The sequence below is a fragment of the Camelus bactrianus genome, chromosome 20 (genome assembly GCF_048773025.1).
Source record: "Camelus bactrianus isolate YW-2024 breed Bactrian camel chromosome 20, ASM4877302v1, whole genome shotgun sequence".
Classification (NCBI taxonomy): Eukaryota; Metazoa; Chordata; class Mammalia; order Artiodactyla; family Camelidae; genus Camelus; species Camelus bactrianus.
In genome coordinates this window covers 23,787,234-23,809,777 of record NC_133558.1, presented here as the reverse complement: position 1 = coordinate 23,809,777, position 22,544 = coordinate 23,787,234, and the positions used below count along the sequence as shown (strand labels likewise).

Genomic DNA, 22,544 nt, shown 5'->3' with positions numbered 1-22,544 from the left:
TCCTCAGCTGTAAAGTGGGAAGTCAGGTCCAGCTATATCTACCTCAGAGTTAGGGGACCGCTTGTGAGTCAGCACATGTGAAAGTGATGAGTGTCCTCTAGGAACCACACAAACTTGTGAGGGAATGAGACCATGTGGACAGTGAGGGCTCTGGGGTTAGGTGACTGAGCCCGGGGTGGCTTGGGTTCATCATTTCACCCCTCTGAGCCGCTCAGTAAAATAGTGATGAACTGTGTGCATGAACATTGACCTCAAGGGTGTGATGTGCCTGCACTTTGCTCCAAACTGATCTCATTCAGCTCTCACCACAACCATTTGAGATGTGTGCTGCAATCAGCCCCATATACAGGGAGAAAGCTGAGGCTCTGAGAGGTTACCTCCTTTTCCCGGTCACACAGTTGCAAAGCAGTAGAGCCAGGATTCAAATTGGGGCAGCCGGCTGCAGAATCCACTTGCTTCACTGGCTGGCTGCTCTGCCAGGTGGGGTTGGAAGATGAAAGGAGACCCTCCGAAGTGTTAGCTCAGGGCCTGGCACTCTGTGGGGCAAATGTGAGATATTATCCTTTCTAACCAGCTTGGTGCCTGGATTCCCCAGGGCCCTGGGGCACCCTCTAGCCTTCTGCTGCCTCACACCCTGTTTCCTTCCTTCCCACCAGGACGTCGCCACAATGCAGTTCTGTGCCAACAAGCTGGACAAGAAGGATTTCTTTGGGAAGTCTGACCCCTTCTTGGTGTTCTACAGAAGCAACGAGGATGGAACGTGAGTTCTCTGGCCTCACCCCACCTTCTGGGATCAATGGGAGGGTGGGCTGTGGTAACTTGCTGTGCAGAGTGGCTTGGACTCTCTCCTACTGGTGCTGCTCTGGGGTTCCTGCTCTGGAGAGGAAAGGGGCTCTGGGTGGAAGTCAGGAGCTCCAGGATAGTGCCTGGTGGCATGGATGGGGCTGGTGGGGTTTTGGAAGCAGCCTCCAAGCCCACAGTGCTATTCTGAGGATCTTAGCAATGGTGAGTACTGGGCATATCAGAGATGGAGGGAGTAGGCCAAAACAGGCCTAGGACAGGATTGAGGAGCCCCTCTGATAGCCCATTCCTTCTTCCACACAAATCAGTCCACATCTCTAAGCCTAAGCCTTGTCCACACACAGCCCTTCTGACACCCCATTACTACATGTCCCCCCAACGACTTCATACTCAGCATGGCAAATCCAGACCCTTTTCCCCACCTGGCTCCACATTCTGCCACGGGCTTCATTCAAAATCCCTCACATCTCTGAAGCCCCCATTTCCTTCTCCTCTCCCTAATCTGGAAGCCACCCACAATATGATGGAAAGACACACAACTCGTTGGCCAATGTAGGTCAGTGATGTACACAGAGGGACAGATTCTAGTCCCCCTAGGCCCTCTCTGCAACCAACTGTGTGGCCCCAGGCAAGTATGCACCCTCTCTGGGCCTGTTTTCTCATCAGTAAAATGATCCAGTTGGACTACGTGGTCTCCATGGTCTCTTTAAGCAACACAGCTCTGGGAGGCTGTGGCCACTTACAGCAGGGATTCTGCAGAATGAGGAAGAGATGAGGCCAGGGAGGTTAATTAGAGAAATTGCTGGAGAAGAGGAACTAGGAAGTAGGTTTCGAAGGAGAGGAAGAAAATGGGTCCACGGGGGGGTGGGGGGTGGGGATGAGGAGCAGGGAAGAAAAGCAAGCTAGAGAAACAGCATGTACAAAGCAAGCGTGCCCTAAGCAGAGGGGCAGAGAGCTTCGCTGTCTCCTTAAATCTGAAATTCTGGGTGGATGTGAGTGTGTGAGTGTGTGAGTGTGTGTGTGTGTGTTGGGGGCAGGGCAGCGGCAGGGAGGAGGTGCGTTTCAGTTCAAGGGAAAACTGATTTTTAAACCTGAGCGTACAAAACAAGGAAAATTAGGTACGATCATTTGCATAACAAAAGGATTCTTTGTCTCACAGAAGGACTCCTAGCAGGATTTCTTTAAATAATTCTTGTTGACTTTAATTTGACTTAAGGGAGGGAGGAAGAGATCTGAGTGATGTTCTGGGCATCCATGGAAATGTCTATGCAGGTATCCTCCAGACGGGAGGGCAGGGGCCCACCAGGCTTGTCTTAGAGGTGAGGGCTGGCCGGCCAGCAGGAGGGAGGGATTTGGGTTGTGGAGCAGGAGAGGGGTGTGTTGCAGTGTTTGCCAATGATTATTCTAGCAGAGCTAAGTGTGGGATGGATGGGGATGGGGCGGGGGAGAGGGAAAGACTCGTGACTGACACGGTGAACAGGTGGGAGGTGCTGCGCCAAGCGAGCTGTGCTGTGGAAATGCAGGGGAGGAAGCGGGAGCGGAGGACAGGGCAAGGGGACAGTGTGAGACCTCGCTCCACAGAACTTGGGTGGGGACTGTAGTCACAGCCCCTTCCTTGGTAGTGGAGCTGCAGGGAACCTAGACTGTTGAAAATAGCAAAGGAGCTGGTCAGATGGGGGCGGTGATGGGAGTTTATTTGGAGGGGAGAGTTTCACTTCAATCATGGGCTGGATCTTGCTGGGGTGAGGGAGACACCAAGGGCAGCTGGAGAAACCGATCTGGAGGGACCCAGGGAGGTAGTGAAATGTCACACCTGCCACGCCAAGAGGGAAAGGGAAGGAAGCACCCTCTTGTGCTTCTGGCACTGCCCCTGCCTTGTCTTCTTCAATCAGAATCACTGTCTGGGAGTACGAACGTGGTGATGGAGCCAGGCTCGGCCTGGCACTGCCAAGTATTACCTATGTAACTTCAGACAAGTCTCTACCCCAATGGAACTTTCTGGGATGGTGGAAATGTTCTGTATCTTCCTGTCATGTATGGTCGCCATTGTAGATGCTGAGCTCTTGAAATGGGGCTAGTGTGACCGAGGAACTGAATTTTATTTCATTTCATTTTAGTTCACAAAAGTGTAAATAGCCACGTGTAGCTGGTGGCTACCTTTCTGGACAACGCAGTGCTACCCTCTGCGGTTCAGTCTCTTGGTTTGTATTATGGGATAATCATAACACCTTCCTCACAGAGTTGTCATGAGGATTAAATGAGTTAATATAGGTTATTAGAACAGAGCCTGGCAGCGTTAGTTACAGTTCTTACCCCCTTTTATGGTGAGAGGGAAGCTCAGTCACTTGCCCAGGGCTGCACAGCTGGCAGTGGTGGTCCTGGGACCAGACCCCACATCTGCCTGACCCTGTTGGTTAATGCTCCCCCAACACCACGCCCTGAGTGTTTGTTGAAATGAATTCAGTTGAGGCAGAAGATGACTGCAGGGACCATTTCCACACTAGCACCTGGTCCCCCATGGCAAGTGTGGCAGAGAGTTGAAGGGCCTGTGGATTTGCTGTTGAGGGGCTTGGGGGAGCTTAAAGAAAGCAGTTTGGGGCAAGAGTCTAAAGCAGAAAGCAGACTATGCAGGGCTCAGGAAGAAAAGAAGCAAGGAGGAAATGAGGCTAATAGCTTAGAAGCTTAGAAGACTCGGTCAGGATGTTTGGCTGGCAAGAGAGAGGAGATAGAGAAGGCAGTGGTTCCAGAGACGTGGAGAGGCTGAGAGGGTCCACGGCAGGTCTGTGTGACTGCTTCAGGTGGGAGGTTAGGGCTTCTGTCCCGTGCAGACCTCCCTCCCTTCACCATCAGTTGCTGATCTGATTTTCCCTCCTCCCTGCCACCCGCCCTACCCCGCAACCCAGGCTCCCCTTCCAGCCCTACCTGCCTGCCCCAGCCATGGGCACCTGCAGCCCCTCCTTCCCTTGTCCCCATTCCTGTCCTCGTCACCAGCTCTGTTGTGTGTGGGGAGGTCTCCCACGTGTACCTCACACTCCAGTGGGTGGGCGAGAAGGAGCACAGAAGTGAAATGCTGAGCCACAGTGACAGGAATGACATTTTGACTTGAAAATTGCCTGAGAAGAAATGGCACAGGCTGTGTGGGCACGGGCGGGGCCCAGGCACTTTCCTGGGTGACCTTTCCAAGTCGGGAGGTAGCTGGGGTAGATGCTGGGAAATCTCAGGGGGACAGCCCCTGCCCCCACCCGCTGCCCTGCTCCACTCTGGCTCCTGGCTGCCCCTCCATGTGGCAGGGCAGGCTTCCAGGATGGGGCCAGCCAGGTATGGTGTGGGGAGTGGGCAGGGGCGCTGGATTGGGGCCCAGCTGGGGTTAAGCCAATTCTGCCCTTCTAGTTTGCAAAGTAAGCTCATTGATTCAGACTAGAAGAGCGAGCTGAAAGGGTCTTAGAGATTATCTAAGCCAGGGGCTTAAATTTCACTGGCTCAAAATGCCAGTGAAAGCTATGGAAACTCTCCTCTGAGAAATACATTTATTCATTAATTCATTCCAAAAAAAAATATTACGTGAATACTTACTAAGTAGTGCCAGGCACTATTCTGGGCACTAGAGATATACCACTGATTAAAGAAGACAAACCCTTGCCCTTATGGAGCTTGCATTTTAGTGACAGACTGTGAAAGAAATAAAGAGAAAGACAGACCATGTAAAATGTCAAATGATGACAGATGCAATGGAAAAAGCAGTTCGGAAGAGGACTAGGTGATGTCCGAGTCAGGGGACCAGGAGGTTTTTACATTTTAAATAATGGTGCTCAGGGCAGGTGATCATGTCAAAGAGGTGACATTTGAGCAAAGACCTGAAGGAAGTGAGGAGGTGAGCTATGAACATGGAAATCTGGGGAGAGAGTGCTCCAGGCAGGGGGGCAGCAAGCTCGTGAAACTTAGGCACCCAGTTCCACTGATGGTTTCAAGGGTTCATACATCCCAAACGCCCATCCTCTGATCCCTTCGTGAATCTCAGATGAAGAAGGTCAGATAGTGGCCAACTCCCTGGGCTTACAGGTGAGAGAGCAGGGTGAGAACCACATCTCCTGACACTCCTCACCTGGTACAGGAATCTTCTCTGCAGTGTCATCAAGAAATGGCTGTCTTGTTTCTCACTGGGTGCTGCTGGTGAAGGGCAGCTCATCACTTGACGAAGCCATCATTTCCACTGTCTGGCAACTGTAGAAATTAACCAGCCAGCCCCTCTGTTGACCTGGATTCTGCCTCCCTTGGGGTCAGGACTGACAGCCTTCCCTCTCTTCTTTGCCAGGTTCACGATCTGCCACAAGACCGAGGTCATGAAGAATACCCTAAACCCAGTCTGGCAAACGTTCTCCATTCCCGTGAGAGCCCTGTGCAACGGGGACTATGATCGGTGAGATAAGGAAATGCCCCCCTGCCAAGCACAGGTGCGGGAGGTGGTTCATTTTGACGCAGTCCGTCCCATCAGCACCAGCAGAGCCTCCTGGAGCTGTGTGCAGGTGGCCCTGCACAGGGTGGGACTGTGGACTCCCTCTGCCTTCCTGGGCAGTGTCTGCCTTTTATCTCCTTTCCCTCCTTTCCCTCTCCACACCCTTCCCAGCCCCTTCCTCTTTCTTCCCAGTCTGATGTTCCCAATGGTGGAAGCCCCCCAGGTTGGGGGGATGGGAGGTGCCCAGGATTCCAGGGAAGCCCTGGTGAGTGTTGGGGTTCCCTAGCCTGGATCTCAGCAGCTGGTCTTTTCATTGTTCCTAGTGGAGGGGCAGCTGTGTGCCAGATCGTGGCTCTGGATGCAGGCAGAGGTGCCCTGGTCCCCAGCAGCTCCAACTTCTGGCTGAAGGACTCTGGGAAGTCAAGATCCCAGGATATGCTCTGCCAGCCAGATTGCCATTAATGGGGATGAGGAGTGCAGTGCAAAGAGCTTGTGGAGTTTTTTGATGCTACTCATACTACATCTCATCATTGTTTGAGTGTAGATTGTGGAGTGTAGATAACAGATACCTGGTTTCTAATTCTGACTCTGACTGAAAAATACTGTCAACCTGGGCAAACTTTGACCTGTCTGAGCCTCAGTTTTCTTATCTGTAAAATGGGTGTTTAAACATCTACCTACCTTATAGGGCTGCTTTGAAGCTTACATGACACAACCTACACTAGAAGGCTCTGGTATGCATAAAGTACCATTCAGCATTTTGTCCACAAATGTTTATTGACTCCCTACCATGTGACAGGCACTGTGCTAGACGCTGGGAAGTCAGCAGGGAACAAAATGCACAGTCTCCACCCTTCACCCAGCCTCTTGCAGTTTACATGCTAGTGGGGGAGGAAGACATTAATCCAATAATCAGGCAGAGAAACATATAATTACAAATTGTGGTAAGTGCCAGGGGAGAGGGGGCACGTAGGATGGGAGCTGCAACACGGTACTGGTCTACATTGTCACAAGAACCCAGCCTGGTTTCCTGGTGATTGCTATAGCTGGTAGCCCAGCTGGCAGGGGCTTCTCAGGCAGATCTGCCCAGGCAGACTTGAGGAAGCTGGGCCTCTGCTGGCCACTCTGACAGGAACACTGGGTTGTCAGAGCAGACACCTCAGGGTATCCTGGCTGGTGGCATTGGCACGGGCACCCTGGGACTCTGTTCACAGTGGCTACTTGACAGGGTGTGTGCAGTGGGATGGGGGACAGGAATGAGTGGATGGACAGCCTTAAGCACCCCTGTCTCCCTCTTTATTAGGCTGCTGATCCAGGAGTTGAGACGGCTTATTTTCCTGACTCTTGGATGGGACAGAAAAGCCACAATCTGTTCCGCAGATGGTCATTGAGCACCTACTATGTGCTTGGCACTGTGCCTCCAGCTGTGTGGCATTCAAAGGAATGTAGCCACACTTCCATCTTCAGGAGGCTTATAACCTGACCACAGGGAGCTCAGGTGTGCACATATGTTTGTTAAATAGCTAAATAGTTATGCAGAATGAGATTGGAGACAAAAATAGGCATTCCAGCCAAAAGAACCCCTGCTGCATATCTGTCCAGGTCCTGGAGTGGTGGGGGATGGGAGGACAGTCTGGCTGGAACAGCAGGGTCTAAAGTAGGCTCTGGGAGGCTGGAAGGTTGGTGAGTGGGACAAATGATGTGGGAAAAAATGTTGGAATAGAGAGGAAGGAGCGGGGGGCAGAAATTCAAGGTTAGGGGATGGAGAGCATGGCAGTTCATTCTCATGGGGATGGAAGGAATTGGGATTTCTGACTGCATTGCCTAGAGGTTTTGGGGGTTCAACTGGCCCCCTACAACCCTGAATACCTAGGAGGGGCTCTCAGGGGCTCAGAATACAGCCTTGTCAGGATGGTGAGGAGGGCAGCCCAGTTCAGAGGCCTAGGCTCACTGTTCAGCCATGAGAAGCAGTGAGGGTGCAGTGGGAAGGTGCAGGTCGTGGGGAGAGCCCAGGCAGGCTCCCCTTTCCCCCTCTGAGGCTGAGCCCTAGACTGGCTTCCCTCCAGGATGGCTGGGCAGCTTGGGCCCTCCTCTGTAGCCAGGAACAGATTGACTGTGACATGACTGACAGAGGTCTTAATGGAGGGGTCAGGTGTGTCACACTGGCCTGGTAATCAAGTGGGCCTACCCTCCGCTGAGCCCTAGGGTCACTCATGTACCCAACAACCATTCGGGAGGTACAAGCGTTTGGGAGGCCCCCTCAGGGCAGGAGAGGGTGGACCTTGTGCAGGAAAACAAGGCCACTTTCCTCTCCATCTGAGGCACCTCTTGAAGCCTCATAGAACACACTGGATTTAATCTAGCAGCTCTGTCTTCTAAGCCAGACAGGCCCAGGATACTGTGCTGGGTGCTGTGGACATACTGAGCTATCAGACCCAAGCCTCCTCCTGAGGTTGCTCCCAGGCCAGGGTGGGAGACAGAGAGAAGTGCTCCTGTAGCACTTCTGAGGTAATTTTTACATGTGAACTAATTTAATCCTCCCAACAATTAGTACTTCCTCTGGAAAAGCTACAAATACTATCCACATCTTATAGGTAAGGAAACTGAGGCCCAGAGAGGTTATGGAACTCACCCAGGTTCTTACTACCAGTCAGTGGTAGAACCAGGATTTGGACCGAGGTGGGTTGGCTCTAGAATCTGTATTCTTAACGCCAGTGTTCTGCTGACATAATGGCCAAAATGTTGAGTGAGTGGGGTGGGACGGGAGGACCTTGCTCAGGGGCTTGGGCAGGTCAGAGCCAGTCTAGGCCTCCAGTAGGCTGAAGTGGGGTGATCATAAGAAGCCCTTCTGCCTTCCCTGAAGTCCCCCTGCTCTGTTTTTGAATATTCTGTGACTTGAGGATTTGTCCCTGTTAAACCAGATTCCTCTGAGTTGGACTGCTATCACTCACTCACACCTTCATGGTGAATGGGTACTGAGTGTGCTGGGTCCTCACCTGGAGAGGGGAGAGGATTCCCGGGAGTTGGGGTCTCTCACATCACTGAAACTTCGGCCCCCTGGGTGAACCAGTTGCTTCTCTTTTGAAGCCCACCACAAGCTGAGCACAGTGGCAGGGGTGGGGGCGGCCAGGCCAGTACTATGGCCTCAGTTAGGCTCATCTTATCCCTGGTTCGCATATGCAGAAGCTGAACTCAGACAGAGGAAGCAAAGTCACTGTAGTATAGCCAGGGTTGCCTAGTGCCCCCACCATCCAGGCTGGCTGTCTGGCCTAGTGAGGCCCCATACATCTCTTCCTCCCCGAAGCCTCTCAGAGTAATGGGCTGACTCAGTTAGTTCAGGGCAAACCCTTGAAGGCCTGTCAGCCCTCAGGACTTGTAAGCATCAGGGAGATGTACCTTCTGCCTGGGAGAGGAGAGGCTCATTAGGAGCCGACCTGCAGCTTGGCTCGGAGGAGACTATAGAGATGCTTGGTGTGCCGGGGGCGAAGCCTGGCGACTCTGCCGGTATCCTCCATCCTTGCTGGCCTCCTGAGGCTCACACACACCGGGCTCTCACTCCTGCCCCGCACATTCAGAGACCCACAGAACACTAGCTCCTGGCCCCAAGGCCTGGCATTGCCACTGACCAGCTGTGTGACTTGGGGAAAGCCATACACTCTGGGCCTCCCTTTGAGATTTTGTGGAAGGAGAGTATTTTTACCATGTGGCCCACTTCATGAAGTTTTAAGGGATCTTAGCCAACAGATATTTAATAATAATATTTATATTACCTAGTATATGTTAGGTACTGTTCTAGAAGCTGAAGATACAACAATGAACAAAACAAACAAAAATCCCTGACCTTGTGGAGCTGACATTTTTGTGGTGAATGGAAATTATTTGGGAGACAGGAGCTTGGAAGAAAGGCTTGAGTATTTCAGGCTTAACAATGCTGACCGTGTGAATGATGTAGTTGCCTTCTCACAGCAACTCCAAAATGGGTCTGATTACCCCATTTTACAGAGGAGTAAACGGTCTTCAGGGGCTAAGCCAGTTGCAGAGGGCCACACAGCTAGTACCTGGAAGAGCTGGGATTGTCATCCAAGGCCACCTGCCCCAGAGCCTGCAGTCCGCCCTGTCCACCTCCCTGCCTCCCAGATTAGGGGCTCTGTTCTGTCTTTCTGTGTCAAACAAGATGTTCATTTTGTGAGGCCCAGTTCATTGTCACACACCCAGGAGCCCCTTCTCTTGGTTGCTGTCCCCAGAAGTCTCAGTTGGTCTGACATGAGCCTTTGCTGGTCCTGTGCTAAAGGGTTGGGAGCCAAGGCCTGCAGCTCACAGTGGCATGTGTGGTGACCTGGGGCTGCTAGGTCAGGGCTGGATAGTGACAGAAATGTCACTAAGTAATCAAAGCTGTGCCTGGCTTCTGCCACTGCCCCTCCCTGTCTCTGGGCACCGTTTCTCTCACCTCCTTCTTCCTCAAGGCCAGAGGTTGTAGCTTTCAAGCTAATCTGACCTCTAGGCTGCCAGCCATTCCTGGAGCCTTGACTGTGATTGCTGCTGGGCTGAGTTTGCACAGGAATCTCACATTCAGTGATCTCAACTTCAGCAGCAAGTTCAAATCCCCTAAGGGGTTTTTAACAATTCCCATGCGCAGGCTACACCCCAGAACAATTGATTCTGTATCTCTGGGGTGAGGCATCAGCATCAGGCTTGCTAAAGCTCCCCAGGGGATCCAATGTGTAACCAAGCTTAAAAACCAGTAATCTCATCTGGAGAGGTCAGAGGCTGTGGCATCACATTAGAATCAGCCAGGGGACTTTTAAAAACTATTCGTGCCTAAGTTCTATCCAGACCAACTTAATCAGGCCCTCTGGCCATGGGATTTAAAAAGAATCTCCCAGTGATTTTTTGGGTATCCAGGGCTGTGGCTATGACTGGGGTCCTCCTACAGTCTCTGAGCATGTGGTTGTCACTGATTTAGTCACCTGAGGACTGGTGGTGGTGGTCCTAGGAGAGGTACTCCTTGCTGGAGTCCCTGAAGGACCCCCGCAGAGCTAGGGGTGCTCTGGGGAAGGACTGGGAGACTTCAGCATTGTGGGGCAGCGTCTTGGCTCAGACCCTTACCAGCTGTGTGACCTTGGGCAAGTCACTGGGTACCCTTAGGGTTCAGTTTCCCCACCTGAAAATGAAGGGCTGGAGGTTATCCCTCCAGAACATGTACAGCAGAACCACTTTAGAAATCTTTGAACTAGATTCCTGGGCCTTGCCCAGAGCTGCCAGGAACAGGGCCTGGGGGTCTGTGTGTCTCAAAAGTTCCCTAGCAGTGTGCCAGGCGGCCAGGCTAGGGTGCCACCAAGGTCACTTCAGCCTTGTCATTCTAGGAATCAGAAGTTGCAGAGCCCAGGTACCCAGGCTCAAGTGATTTAAGTAAATTGCATGTGAGAAACTATCCCAAATGTGGCCTGAATACTAAAGTGGAGAGAAGGAGGCAATTTTATAGAGATCCACTGCATGCCAGGTAGTTTGACCAACTTACCTTCCCAGCTATTCTGCAGTGCCGTTATTTTCTCTACTTTAAAATGATGGTTTGTGGCTCAGAGAGATCAAGTGACATCCCCAGATCCCACTGCTAAGGGCCCAGCATCCAAATCCATACCCAGCCACTTTCTACTCTTTCCAGATCATCAATCAGTCCATCTTCAGGGGTCTAGATTTTTTGATTTTTTTTTCTTTCCATAATAATTCACCTCAGAGAGACATTGTTTTTTGTTTTTCACAAGAATTTAAAGGATTTCTTTACATGGTAGGCTTTTATGCCTGCCCCATTTTACATTTTGATAACAAAAATCCAGTTGGTGCACAACCTACGGGGCATTCCTTCATTTCCAAAACAGTTCCTGCACTGCTGCAAAAGCCGCACCCCACCCCCATGCCCCGTGGAGGCTCATCTGAAGGGAGACAGCGCCTCCTTCTGGGGGTTCCGGAACCCCAAGGCTGACTTCCCACAGACCTGAGGAGATGGGCTGTGACCATGGGCAAGATGATATGTTCATAGAACACAAGCCCAGGCAGCCACCTCTGTGAGCCCCATTTAGACCTGAAGGCTGGAGACCCCAGCTCCCCCACGCCTCTCCCACCCGCCCAGACCCTGACCCTGCAGTGAGACCCTGGCAGCTGCCCTGTCCCTGGGCATCCCTGGAGGATGGCTGGCACCAAGGGTTAACCCACAACCCTCCACCTCCCTCCTCCACTTCTGGTCTGCTAGCCTGTTGCCATGGAAACAGGCTAAAAATAAAATGGGCTCCTGAAGCCCAGCCCCATGCTCAGGAGTCAAAACAAACTAATTAAAGCAGCCAGGCTAAAATGTGAAGATAATTACACCCTCACTCAGGAGCCAGTCTGGTGTGGAAAAGCTCAACAGGCCATCTCCAAGTCAGGGCCCTTGGGCCCAGCCCTGACATGCAGGGCTGGCTGCCCAACACTCAGACCTCTTGGACCCTGGGGTCCCACCACATAGTCTTGTCACTCCTCCCCAGGAGAGCCCTCCCTGCTTAGAAGTGACAGCCGGGGAGCAGCACACTCCCACTGCAACAGCCCCACCCCTGATAAACTGACAGTATGGCTTCATGCTGGGACCTGTGCCCTGTCTGCAGTGGCCAAGCAGAAGGTGGGGTGAACTGAAATCTGAGGCTGCTTTTCCACATCTTCCCTGAAATTCAGGGAAGTCCCTACGTAGCTCTGAGACTGCCCCATCTCTAAAACCTTTAAAGGTCTCAAGATAGTTCCTTTGTCTCTTGGGCTGCTTCCTCTCCACTGAGGGCCCTGGGAGCCTGGTGGGTGTTCCTGCATCCCCTTTTGGTCCAGGAGCATAAGAAGGGCCCCATCCTCAGGCCATGTAGGTGCTGGGTCTAGTCCATCCCACCACGGGTCCTTTGCCTTACAGGACCATCAAGGTGGAGGTATACGACTGGGATCGAGATGGCAGGTAAGCTGGCAGAAGGACAGAAGGTGAGCAGGGATGGGGTCAGCAACTTGGGGGAAGGGCCCTTTCATGGGGAGAGCTGTGCCCAGGCCCCCACCCATGGCAGCTCTGAGGGTAAGGGGGCCTGGGTTCTCCTGGGGAGGGTCCACTGCCCTCTTGGCTCATCCCTGCCCAGCTCCACTGAGGCATCAGAGGACCTGTGTCCTGCAGGATATGGTGTGAGAGGCATTAGAAGCCTCTTTTCCTCAAGTAGTTGCCTAGCAGCCAGCCAGTGCCTAAAATCTCCCCACATTTTGGGAGAATTTAGAATTGTCTTTTTTTTTTTTAAATAATTTTTAAGGTACATCTTTCGCTGATTTTCTTTATTTTTTTAATGGAGGTACTGGGGATTGAACCCAGGACCTCATGCATCCTAAGCATACGCGCTACCACTCATCCCCCTAGAGTTTTCTGAAATGTGTATGTTCTGAGGTGTAGACAGATACTGGTGACCTGAGCATTCATGGCCATGTTCTCTGTGTCAGGCTAAGCATTATGGGGTGAAGAAGATGCAGCTCAGCCCTCAGAGACTCACTGAAATCTAGCGGGTAGGCCCTCAGCTCATCAGAGGAGCTGTTTGCAGGGATCAGGGCCTGAGGGAGTGGAATATGGGAGAGGTAAGCTCTAACGCAGACGAATGGACCCAGGAGCTGTGAGGCAAAGCCTGAGTAGGGCTGAGCCTGGCCTTGGGGAAGCCAGTGCCTTCCCCTTCTGTGGGTCTAAGTGCCCCGAAGGAGCCAGTGTCACTGAGAATTCATAAACAAGGACAAGAACAGGCCTCTCACAGTTTTAGTAGAACCCTCACTGGCTCCTGCTTGTCTGTTGAGCCAAATCCAAGTATGTTATCTTGACTTGTGAGCCCTCCATTCTGCAGTAGGGAGTGTCATGGAAGGGCTTTAAGCCCTGTAATCTCCACTGGTGCCTCTCAAGGCTGTGACGTGGACAGGGATGCTGGAAAGGGCTGTGCAAGCCCAGGTCTAAATTAGGCTCAAGCCCCTTCCAAAGAGCTCACCTTCCTGAGACCTTCCTGCAGAGAAACTCTGGTGCCAACTCACTCTGTCCCCTCCTCTCTGCTTTAACCACATCACAGGCAAGTCAGCCTCAGGTTTCCACCCATGACTCACCTCGTCATCTCACCCTGGAGTTCCCCCTACTTCTCCTTTACCGGGAAAGCTGGGGCCAGCCAACAGATGCCCTTGGGTCCCACTATCAAGGAGCTCACAGTCCGAATGCTGAGAGCTGTAAATATGTAGACAAAACACAGTGTGGGCTCAAGGTGGGGCAAGGCCCCAGGGACACCTGCTTGGCATCACTCTCTATCAGCAGCTCCAGGCCAGGCTATTAACCGCTACCCTCTACCAGGCACAGTGACGGTGAAAGGCAGCCAATCACGGGGAAGATGGGAGTTCTGCTTTGTACAAGGTTTGGCTGTACTTAACCTCAACACACACTTGTGGGGCAGAGATCCAGAAGGTGTAAACACTGCAGAAAACACCTCAAGCTGCCTGGACATAGGACTAATTGTCTTTTCAAAAAATGTTCTTGAAAAAATGTCATGCACACAGAAAAGTAGAGAGAAGAGTTGAATGAACACTTTAAGCCTATCACCTGAATCTAACAAGTGGTACATGTTGCCATAGTTGCTTTATCTGTGCTTTGCTGATGCAGTTTAAGTTACAGTCATCGTGGCATTTTTACCTCTATGTATCTCATTGAGAATGTCTAAAAAACAAGGGTATTTTCCTACATAAGTACAAATATCATTATCACACCTGACACATTGAACAATAATTCTTGAATACTGTCTAATATTCATTTCATATTCAGATCTCCCCAGTTGTCCCCAAAATAGCTTCTATTGCTAGTTTGTTCAAATAAGTAGAAGTGGGTCCCATTCTCCAGGAGCCTGCTCTTTGCTGGGTGACTGTTAGGTTTCTTGTTCCATGGGTGACGGGTGACACTGGACTCTTCCCGGGGACCCAGCCTCTCTGCTGGTGTGGACCCCTGGAGCAGAGGCCCTGGGCAGAATTGGGAGCCAGGGGAAGGGATGTGAAAGGTGGAGGGATGGGCAGAGCAGAGTCTGGGCCTCGTGGTCTCAGCAGCAGCCTTCCCTTGCAGCCATGACTTCATTGGGGAGTTTACCACCAGCTACCGGGAGCTGGCCCGCGGGCAGAGCCAATTCAACATCTATGAGGTGAGGCAGATGCCTGAAGGCTGGGGTTTGCTGTTATAATACATATCTTCCAGTCACTAAGGACTACAGTGAGCCATGTGCTGGGCTGGGGTTTTTTGTTTGTTTTTTATTGAAGTGTAGTTGATTTACAATGTTGTGTTAGTTTCTGATGTGCAGCATAGTAATTCAGATATACATATATATATATATTATTTTTCATATTCTTTTTTTTCCCTTAACTTTTTTAAATTGGAGGCACTGGGGATTGAATCCAGGCCCTTGTGCATGCTAAGCATGAGTGCTACCACTGAGCTATACCCTCCCCCTCATATTCTTTTTAATTATAAGTTATTACAAGATATTGAATATTGTTCCCTGTGCAATACATTGGGACCTTATTGTTTATCTATTTGATATATAGTAGTTTGTATCTGCTAATCCCAAACTCCTAATTTATCCCTCCCCTCCTTTCCTCTTTGGTAACCAAAAATTTGTTTTCTATGTCTGTGAGTCTGTTTCTGTTTTGTATAAATTCAGTTGTATCATTTTTTAGATTCCACATATAAGTGATATCATATGATATTTGTCTTTCTCTGTCTGACTTACTTCACTTAGTATAACAATCTTCAGGTCCATCCATGTTGCTGCAAATGGCATTATTTCATTCTTTTTATGGCTGAGTAGTATTTCATTGCGCGCGCGCGTGTGTGTATTTATCTATATATAGATCACACCACAACTTCTTTATCCAATCATCTGTCTATGGACATTTAGGTTGCTGCCGTGTCTTGGCTGTTGTAAATAGTGCTGCTATGAACATTGGAGTGCATGTATCTTTTCAAATTAGAGTTTTCTCCAGAGATATGCCCAGGAATGGGATTGCTGGATCATATGGTAACTCTATTTTCAGTTTTTTAAGGAATCACCATACTGTTTTCCATAGTGGCTGCACCAGATTACATTCTCACCAATAGTGTAGGAGCGTTCCCTTTTCTCCACACACTGAGGTGGGGTTTTTGCATGTTCTCTTGTGAGGTGGGTGTTATTGTTCCATTCTACTGTCAAAGAGACTGAATCTCAGAGAAATTAGGGGAGTTGACTGAAGACATGTGGTCCAGTAACTGGCAGAATCAAGAGGCAGACAACCTAAGCTTGTTTGACTCCAGATCACTGAGTTATAGGGCCCCCTTAAGAGAGCTCTTCCAACAAGGTTGGGGGATAGAACTGTGGGTGGGGCAGAAGGTGAGAGACAGTATCAGAAGCTTCTGAGCCTGAGACTTGAGATCCTGAATTCAGAATAGCTTCTGCATTCAATCAGAACAGTTTCAGGACCTGCAGAATATCTTATCTCTTCTGGAAGGAAAGACAGGAATAGGAGTCAGGATACCTCCGTCTAGTCCTGGAGAACCTTGGACAAGGTACCCAGTCTCTCTGGAGATAATAGTGTTTGCCCTCAAAGAACAGTTTCTATGGCTGAGCCTTCGTCTGTGTGTGTTCTCCCTCCCAGGAGACCATCCCACCTTCCAAAGCTAGCTCAGGCCCTACTCCTCTGGGGCCTTCCCAGCTGGGCCAGCCTTCTGTGCTCTCTCCTTCTGAACTTCATGGACAGCACAGTTCACGCCAGACCCACTAAACTGCAGAAACTTATAACCCTAACTTATGGCCTGGGTTTCATATCTGACTACCACGTACTAGCCACGTGCCCCTGGCTGAGTTCCTGCCCCCCTCTATGCCATGCACACTGAGAATTAAGTAAGTTACTAGAACAATGCCGAGCCCCCAGTGAGCATTATGTCAGTGCTGTCTCCCAGTATCATCTGTTGAGTGCCTGGGTGCCAGGAGATTTACATTTCACAACCATCTGACAAACTGGCTCTATCCTCACATCAGTAGCCACTCAGCTAGTGAGGTTGCAGAGCTGGCTTTGACTCCCATCACTGAGTCCAAATCCCTCCATATGTCCACTCCCTCAGCCTGTATCTGTTCTAAGTGGGATGGTCTTGTGTTCCAGCTGGACTGAAGTTCCCCAAGGGCAGACAAAGTGGTAGCCCTTTCTGTTGCTCTATTCACATTGGCCTGCATCCTGTTGTGCACACAGTGGGTGCTTATTATACATCCACACTGAATTCAATAGAACAAGGCTATTTGTGAGGATGGACCGTGGATAAATTTCTTTGAAAGAGCTCTGATCCTCACAGATAATTGCTTTGTTTTCTGCAAGGATAAAAGACAGAGCTGTCCCTGTCCCCTACCCAGGCAGAGAGAAGCAGGCTCCATCTTTCCCTGGACTCTTTTAAGGAGATTTTTAGGGAAGTGAAGGGAAGGGGTCAAATCTCTTGGAGCTTGACTTCTAAGGATTCTTGACAGGCTCAGACGAGGCCATGATCTCTCAGGCTTAAAGCAAAGGAGGTCAGATTACTCATTTCTCAGTGGTTGATCCCTGCTCCCTTGCAATCAACAAGAGAAGCTACAGTGCTGGTAAGCAGAAGTGCTGTCTTCACACATTGGAAACGCCATCAGGTGGAAAAGGAATTAAACTCTGGCAGCCCCAAGGCAGGCCTTGCACCATGGAGGGCAACACTGGGAGGTCAGTTTGGACTCAGGAAGGTCTTTTTAGAGTCAGAACTTCCTGAAGAGAGAACAGTGTTCTGCCACATCCTTATCTCAGGCCCTGGCATCAGCCTGGGTATCCAACTCGTATGCCCAGCTGCCTGCTGGCCACTCCTCAGACTTAGCCTTCCCAAAGTGAGTGCACTGGCTAAAGTCCCCCACAACCCTCCTCTCTCCCCTGGCCAGCCAGTTCCTTCTGTACTGTCATCATGGGGGCCATGGCATCCGAGGAGGCATCCTTGACATATCCTGCCCCTCGCCCCACACCCAGTCCACGATGGAACCCCACTCCTCTTACCACCTGTATATTCTGACATTTGTCCTCTTCATTCCCCTCCACCCCCACTGTCACCATCTCCCCTGTGTGGGGGCTTTGCAACAGTCCCCTAATGGCCTTCCCGCCTCCTTCCATCCTCTACTTGGTAACCCAAATACTCCTCCGACATGGTAATTGACCACATTGCTGCCCTGCTTAACACCTAGCTGGACATCCCACCCAGCTCCTTGGCCTGGTTTGCACAGCCTCCACCCTAGCTGAGGTCCTGCGGGGTCCGTTACCTATGAGATAAGTCTCAAGCTCCTTCACATGTGTGCCATACACCAGTGACTGCAGTCTAGGTGCAACCTGGGTGGGGGGTGGTGTATCAGTAGCAGCACAAGTCACACCTCTAGGAGCCCCTAGGGTCCAGCTCTGTCTCCTTCCCTCTGCCCACCCCTACTTTCAGCCCCATAACACCACCTGAGGCTCTGTGAAGCCTGATCTATGCTGGCTCAGTCTCTGTGGTTCATTCATGCTGATGCCTCCCCTGGGGCTTTGCTCTCCTTTACCTGGTTGGGCCTGCTCGGCCTTGGAGACTCCCTTTGATGTTCTTCCTCCAGGAAGTCTCCACCTGCACGCCTACCCCACCCTAAAGTCTGAAATAGATGCCTGTCCTTGGTGCTCCTGTGCCCCTCACCACCCTCTTCCTCAAAGACCATGATGTCCTCAGGGATGGGGGTGATGTCTCCCTCACCGTTGTGTCCAGAGCCAGCACAGCTCCTGGAGCCTGGGAGCCACTCAGTGGCCCTTTGCATAGGAGGGCAGACTCCAGACCTGCCCTGCAGGCCCTGGGGACCCTGGGTTGGTGAGAAGAGGGAAAAGAGAAGGCTTAGAACTCCAGCCCAGGAGTTGGGATGTTGCAGGGCTGGCCTCTAGGGTGCGCTGGTCCCCTGCATGGAGCTTCGGGTGCAGCCGCTTAGGACTGGAGAGGCTGGTACATGGGGGAAGGGGTGTGCTGGGTGGTGCATGAAACCCCAGAACAAACAGGATGCTTTCTCAGTGCCCACTTCACATGAAGATCTGAGAACAAATCATTGCTTTAATATTAAAACAGTTATAATTAGAGAGTGGAAATGTGGAGTACAGGCTAATTTAAAGATAACAGAGAAGACTTCAAAGAAATGTGCTTGTGGCCAGGTCTTTGGGCGACGCCTAGACCCCCACCAAGAGTCCATGTTCATTATCCTCAGCTGGGAGGGCTACTTTGGAGTTTGAGATGCAGTCAATTCTCATAGTTCCACACCCTCATAGGACAGATTGGGAAATGGAGGCACAGTGTGGCATTGGGGCTGCAATGTACTCTCATCTCAATAGCCTGCTAGGGAGCTGCTATCCCACGAATGTGTCAGTTAGCACTGCGTCATCTGGGTGGCTTCATGCCCATGGAGGCTCTGAGGTGGTTCTGGGCTTCTCTTCCCTGGCCCTTAATTTCCACCTGTACAGCTTGCCAGCCCTACCACCTGAACTTCCCTCCTGTACCTGAAATCCAGCTCTTCCTTCCTTCTGTGTCTGCCTGGTAACCCCTGACCCCTTCCTCTTTCCTGCCTCCAGGGCCACACCTAGAGTCCCAGATCTGTGGTCACTTCATGACGGTGCTGTTTTGCCATAGCTCAGGACCTGTTCCAACACCCTCTAGACCCTCTACCTCTCACCTGGACTGGTGGTGGTGGTAATAGTAGTAGTAGCAATAAAAAATTATAGCAGCTAACACTTACATAGTATTTACTGCATTCCAGACCCTGTCCAAAGCACTTTACTTGTATTGATCCTCATACCTTTCTATGAAGTAGGTACTTTTTCCCTCCATTTTACAGATAAGGAAACTGAAGCACAGGGGAAGGTCACGCAATTACTAGGTAGCAGAACCAGGCAGAAGCCCTGGATGTCCCTCCTTCCTCTCCCCTTGTACTCAGCTCCATCAGGTCCCAACATCCTAGAGCCTTCTGTGATCATGTTCCCTAATAGCTTACAGGTTATGAGAGTTCCCTCCTGGCTGCTGGGTAATGTTCAGACATTTAGGTTGGCATTCTAGGCTATCTTAAAGGCCAGTCCAATTACTATTCCACCCCTGCGGTTCTGCAATCAAACTGGACCCCAGTTCTGTGCTCCCTGACAGCCCCCCATCTCCTCTGATTGGAATGCCTTCCCTCCATCTCTTCATGCCCAAATCCTTCCTGTCCCTCAACATCTGCCTTCAATATCGCCTGTTCCATGGAGCCTTCAGTGATGCTCCCACCTGGAATGCTCTGTCCTTCCTCCAACTCCCTTCACATTTCTGACACCCCCTTTTTGGTGGCCCTTGTCACCTATCACCCAAGGACATATCTTCTTTTTCCAGCTGGAGTGGGAGAAGAACTGGTACCCCACCCCATAGATATTTGTGAAGGAATGTGGTTGTATTTGTTATCAAGGTGGCAGTACTGGCCTGAGGGCAGAAACTTGGTTTCTAATTCTGTCCCTACCCAGGCCAGCTGTGTGACCTTAGGCAAACACCACCACTTAGGTGGTGTCTCTGTGCCTTAGTTTCCTTATCTCCAGAAGTGGATCCTAAGATGGCTGCCCCTGCAGCAAAAACAGGAGATGAGAGAGAGGGAAAGTGAGTTCACCAGAAACCTACAGATGACAGAGCAGGTATGAAAACCACCTTACTTGGAGGGGAGATTAGGAAAAGGTTGGCTGTCCCACATAAAAAACAAAACAGCTGGTGAGGATCAAATTAGAGAACAAATGCAGTACGTGCGGAAGACCCATGGAGGACTCAGAGGGGAAGGTGTTCCTCCCGACGTAGTCCAGGGGTTCTCAGCCTCGGCCCTCCTGACATTTTGGACTGGAGGATTCTTTGTTGTGGGGGACTGTCCTGTGTGTTGTAGGATTTTTAGTAACAGCCTTTGCCTCTGCCTATTCCCCCAGTTGTGACAACCAAAAATATCTTCAGACATTGCCAAATGTCCCCTGGGAGGCAAAAATCACCCCCAGTTGAGACCAGTGAGTAGCCCACCAAGAAGCGTTTTTTAAGCACTTACTCTCTGCCTAGCCCTGTGATGTATTCTCTGATGATAGCTCTGGAATTAAAGCTTGTACATGAAGAACAGTTAAGGTGGTTCTAACTGCAGTTTAAGGGTGGTTGTGGTGGTGGTAGTGGTGGTGGGGGGGAGCCTTAAAGGCCCCAGGGCAGCCCTAGGGCTGGATCTCAAAGGAGAAGTAGGGAGGATTGGATTTGGTGGAGGAAGGAAGGGAGGGCATTTCAGAGCAGTCTGAGCCAACACTCGGAGGCAGGCACGGACGGGGTCCCCTTTACAATATCGAGCCTCCTTCGGCTGCATAGGGTGGAGGGTGTGCTTAGGGGAGCAGTGGGAGAGAAGGCTAAGTAAATATTATTCCTGGTGTGTTTGGTCGTGGGATATCCATCTAACCGTCTAATCGTGAGCTCAGTTGCATAAATCTATGTACCGGTCTCTCACAAAACCTCCCTGAACCCCCCTCCCCCCAGACCCCTGGTTTTCACCTCTCACACTCTGCTTGCTGGGGCTGGGGCCACACCCAAGGGTTAGTCCTGAATGCTTAGAAACGCTCCTTCTTACCTGGCAACTGTTTTTTTTCTGCAGGTAGTAAACCCAAAAAAGAAAATGAAGAAAAAGAAATACGTGAATTCTGGCACGGTGAGTATCCACACCCTCTCTGCAGCGGGTGTAGACATCCTGAGCCCTGAGCTAGGTCTGGTGGCAGGAGTCATGCATGTCTCTGTGTGTGCTCCTGCAGAGTGTGGGAACCAGGCCTGGAGGGTGGGGGGTGGGGAGGGGTGGGGCCGATGGAGCAACAGCCCAGGGGGTAGATGGTGCAGGAGACACAACAGGCTCTGTGAGACAGAATGAGAAAACCCAGAGAGAAACTCCCACTGGGACTTCCTGCAGGAAGAGGGAAAGAAGTCGCATTTATTGGGCCCTTACTCTGGGAAATTCCCCATTTAGGTGCTTTTCACAGGTTGTTTCCTTAAGAGGCAGACACTATCATCCCCTTGTTGTGCAAGAGGAAACCAAGGCCACAGATAGGGAAGTGACTCAACCAAGGTCACAGAGCTAGAAAGTCGTGGAGACGGCAGGGAGCACAATGGTTAAGTTCAGAGCTGGCAGCTGCCGTGGGCACTGCCTGTGCTTAACCATGACCACCCTGGGATCACACTGGCCCAGTGGCTTCTGGGGCTGATTTTCAGGACATTCATGCATTTCTTCAACAAATGATTACTACCATGTGCCAGGCACTGTTCAAAGCACAATGGATACAGCTGGAAACAAGACAGACCCAAATCCATGCCCTCCTGTTTCTCCTCCCTCCTGGGGAAGAAAAAAACAAAAATATATGCACACATATACCTATGTGTGTCAGACGATTGTGAGTGCTTTGGGGGAAAAGTATAATACGGCAAATGAACAGGGAATGCCAGAGACAAAACTATTATTTTATATAAAGTAGTCAAGGAAAGCTTCACTGGGGTGACATTTGAGCAGAGATTTAAAGGTGAGGAAGCAAGTATTGAGGATATTGAGGAAAAAGAATTCTAGTTGTAGGGATCAGTTTATGCAAAGGCCCTGAGGTGGAGCCCACCAGTGCATTTACAGAACAAGCCTATGTCTTTGCAGTGCAAACGTACCTGAGTCTGTACCCTTCATGCCCCTTCCACTCTAGAAGACCACGGCCGCATCAGCCAAATGTAGTCATTTGAGTCAGGCCCACTGCAACTTCAGACTAGAAGAGGCCACAGTCAGGGAGCTCTGGGGTTCCTACGAGGAACCTTATTTTCTCCATCGGTAAAATGGGGCTAATACATCATCCCTACCCTGCTAAATGCACAGGGTAGCTGTGAAAGACATATGGAAGATATGATTGTATACTGTAAAGTACTCTGTTCATTCACAGCGGGCTGACCACCACTTCTCTGATTGTAACTGTTTCACACACAGGCTCGAGTAGTATTTCCTTTGTCCAGAGCTGCAGTGTTTTTCAGTGAGGATGCTGTCAGCATTTGGGGCAGAATAATTCTCACAGGACTTCCCCATACCTGGTGGGATGCTTAGCACCCCTGGCCTCAGCCCATAGCTAGCAGTAGAGCCCCAGTCATCATGAGACCCCCCCAAAGCTCTCCCACACATTCCTAAATGCCCCTATGGGAGGCAGCACCTTCCCCAGC

At 50.9% G+C, this 22,544-nt stretch overlaps 1 protein-coding gene across 7 annotated transcripts in view; it reads left to right on the top strand.

Moving 5' to 3' along the window:
* Positions 1 to 22,544, top strand: part of CPNE5 (copine 5) — an 88,063-nt gene that overhangs the window by 52,458 nt on the left and 13,061 nt on the right. For 4 of the 7 annotated variants that reach the window (XM_045512180.2, XM_045512179.2, XM_010948996.3 and 1 more), the window contains 5 exons: positions 657 to 760; positions 5,114 to 5,218; positions 12,180 to 12,221; positions 14,376 to 14,451; positions 20,965 to 21,018. In XM_045512180.2, coding sequence (XP_045368136.1) covers positions 657 to 760; positions 5,114 to 5,218; positions 12,180 to 12,221; positions 14,376 to 14,451; positions 20,965 to 21,018 — 381 coding nt within the window. Of the gene's footprint in view, positions 1 to 656; positions 761 to 5,113; positions 5,219 to 12,179; positions 12,222 to 14,375; positions 14,452 to 14,507; positions 20,345 to 20,964; positions 21,019 to 22,544 lie in introns of those variants that run through there. The other 3 variants (XM_074348592.1, XM_045512183.2, XM_074348593.1) reach the window with 3 other exon arrangements.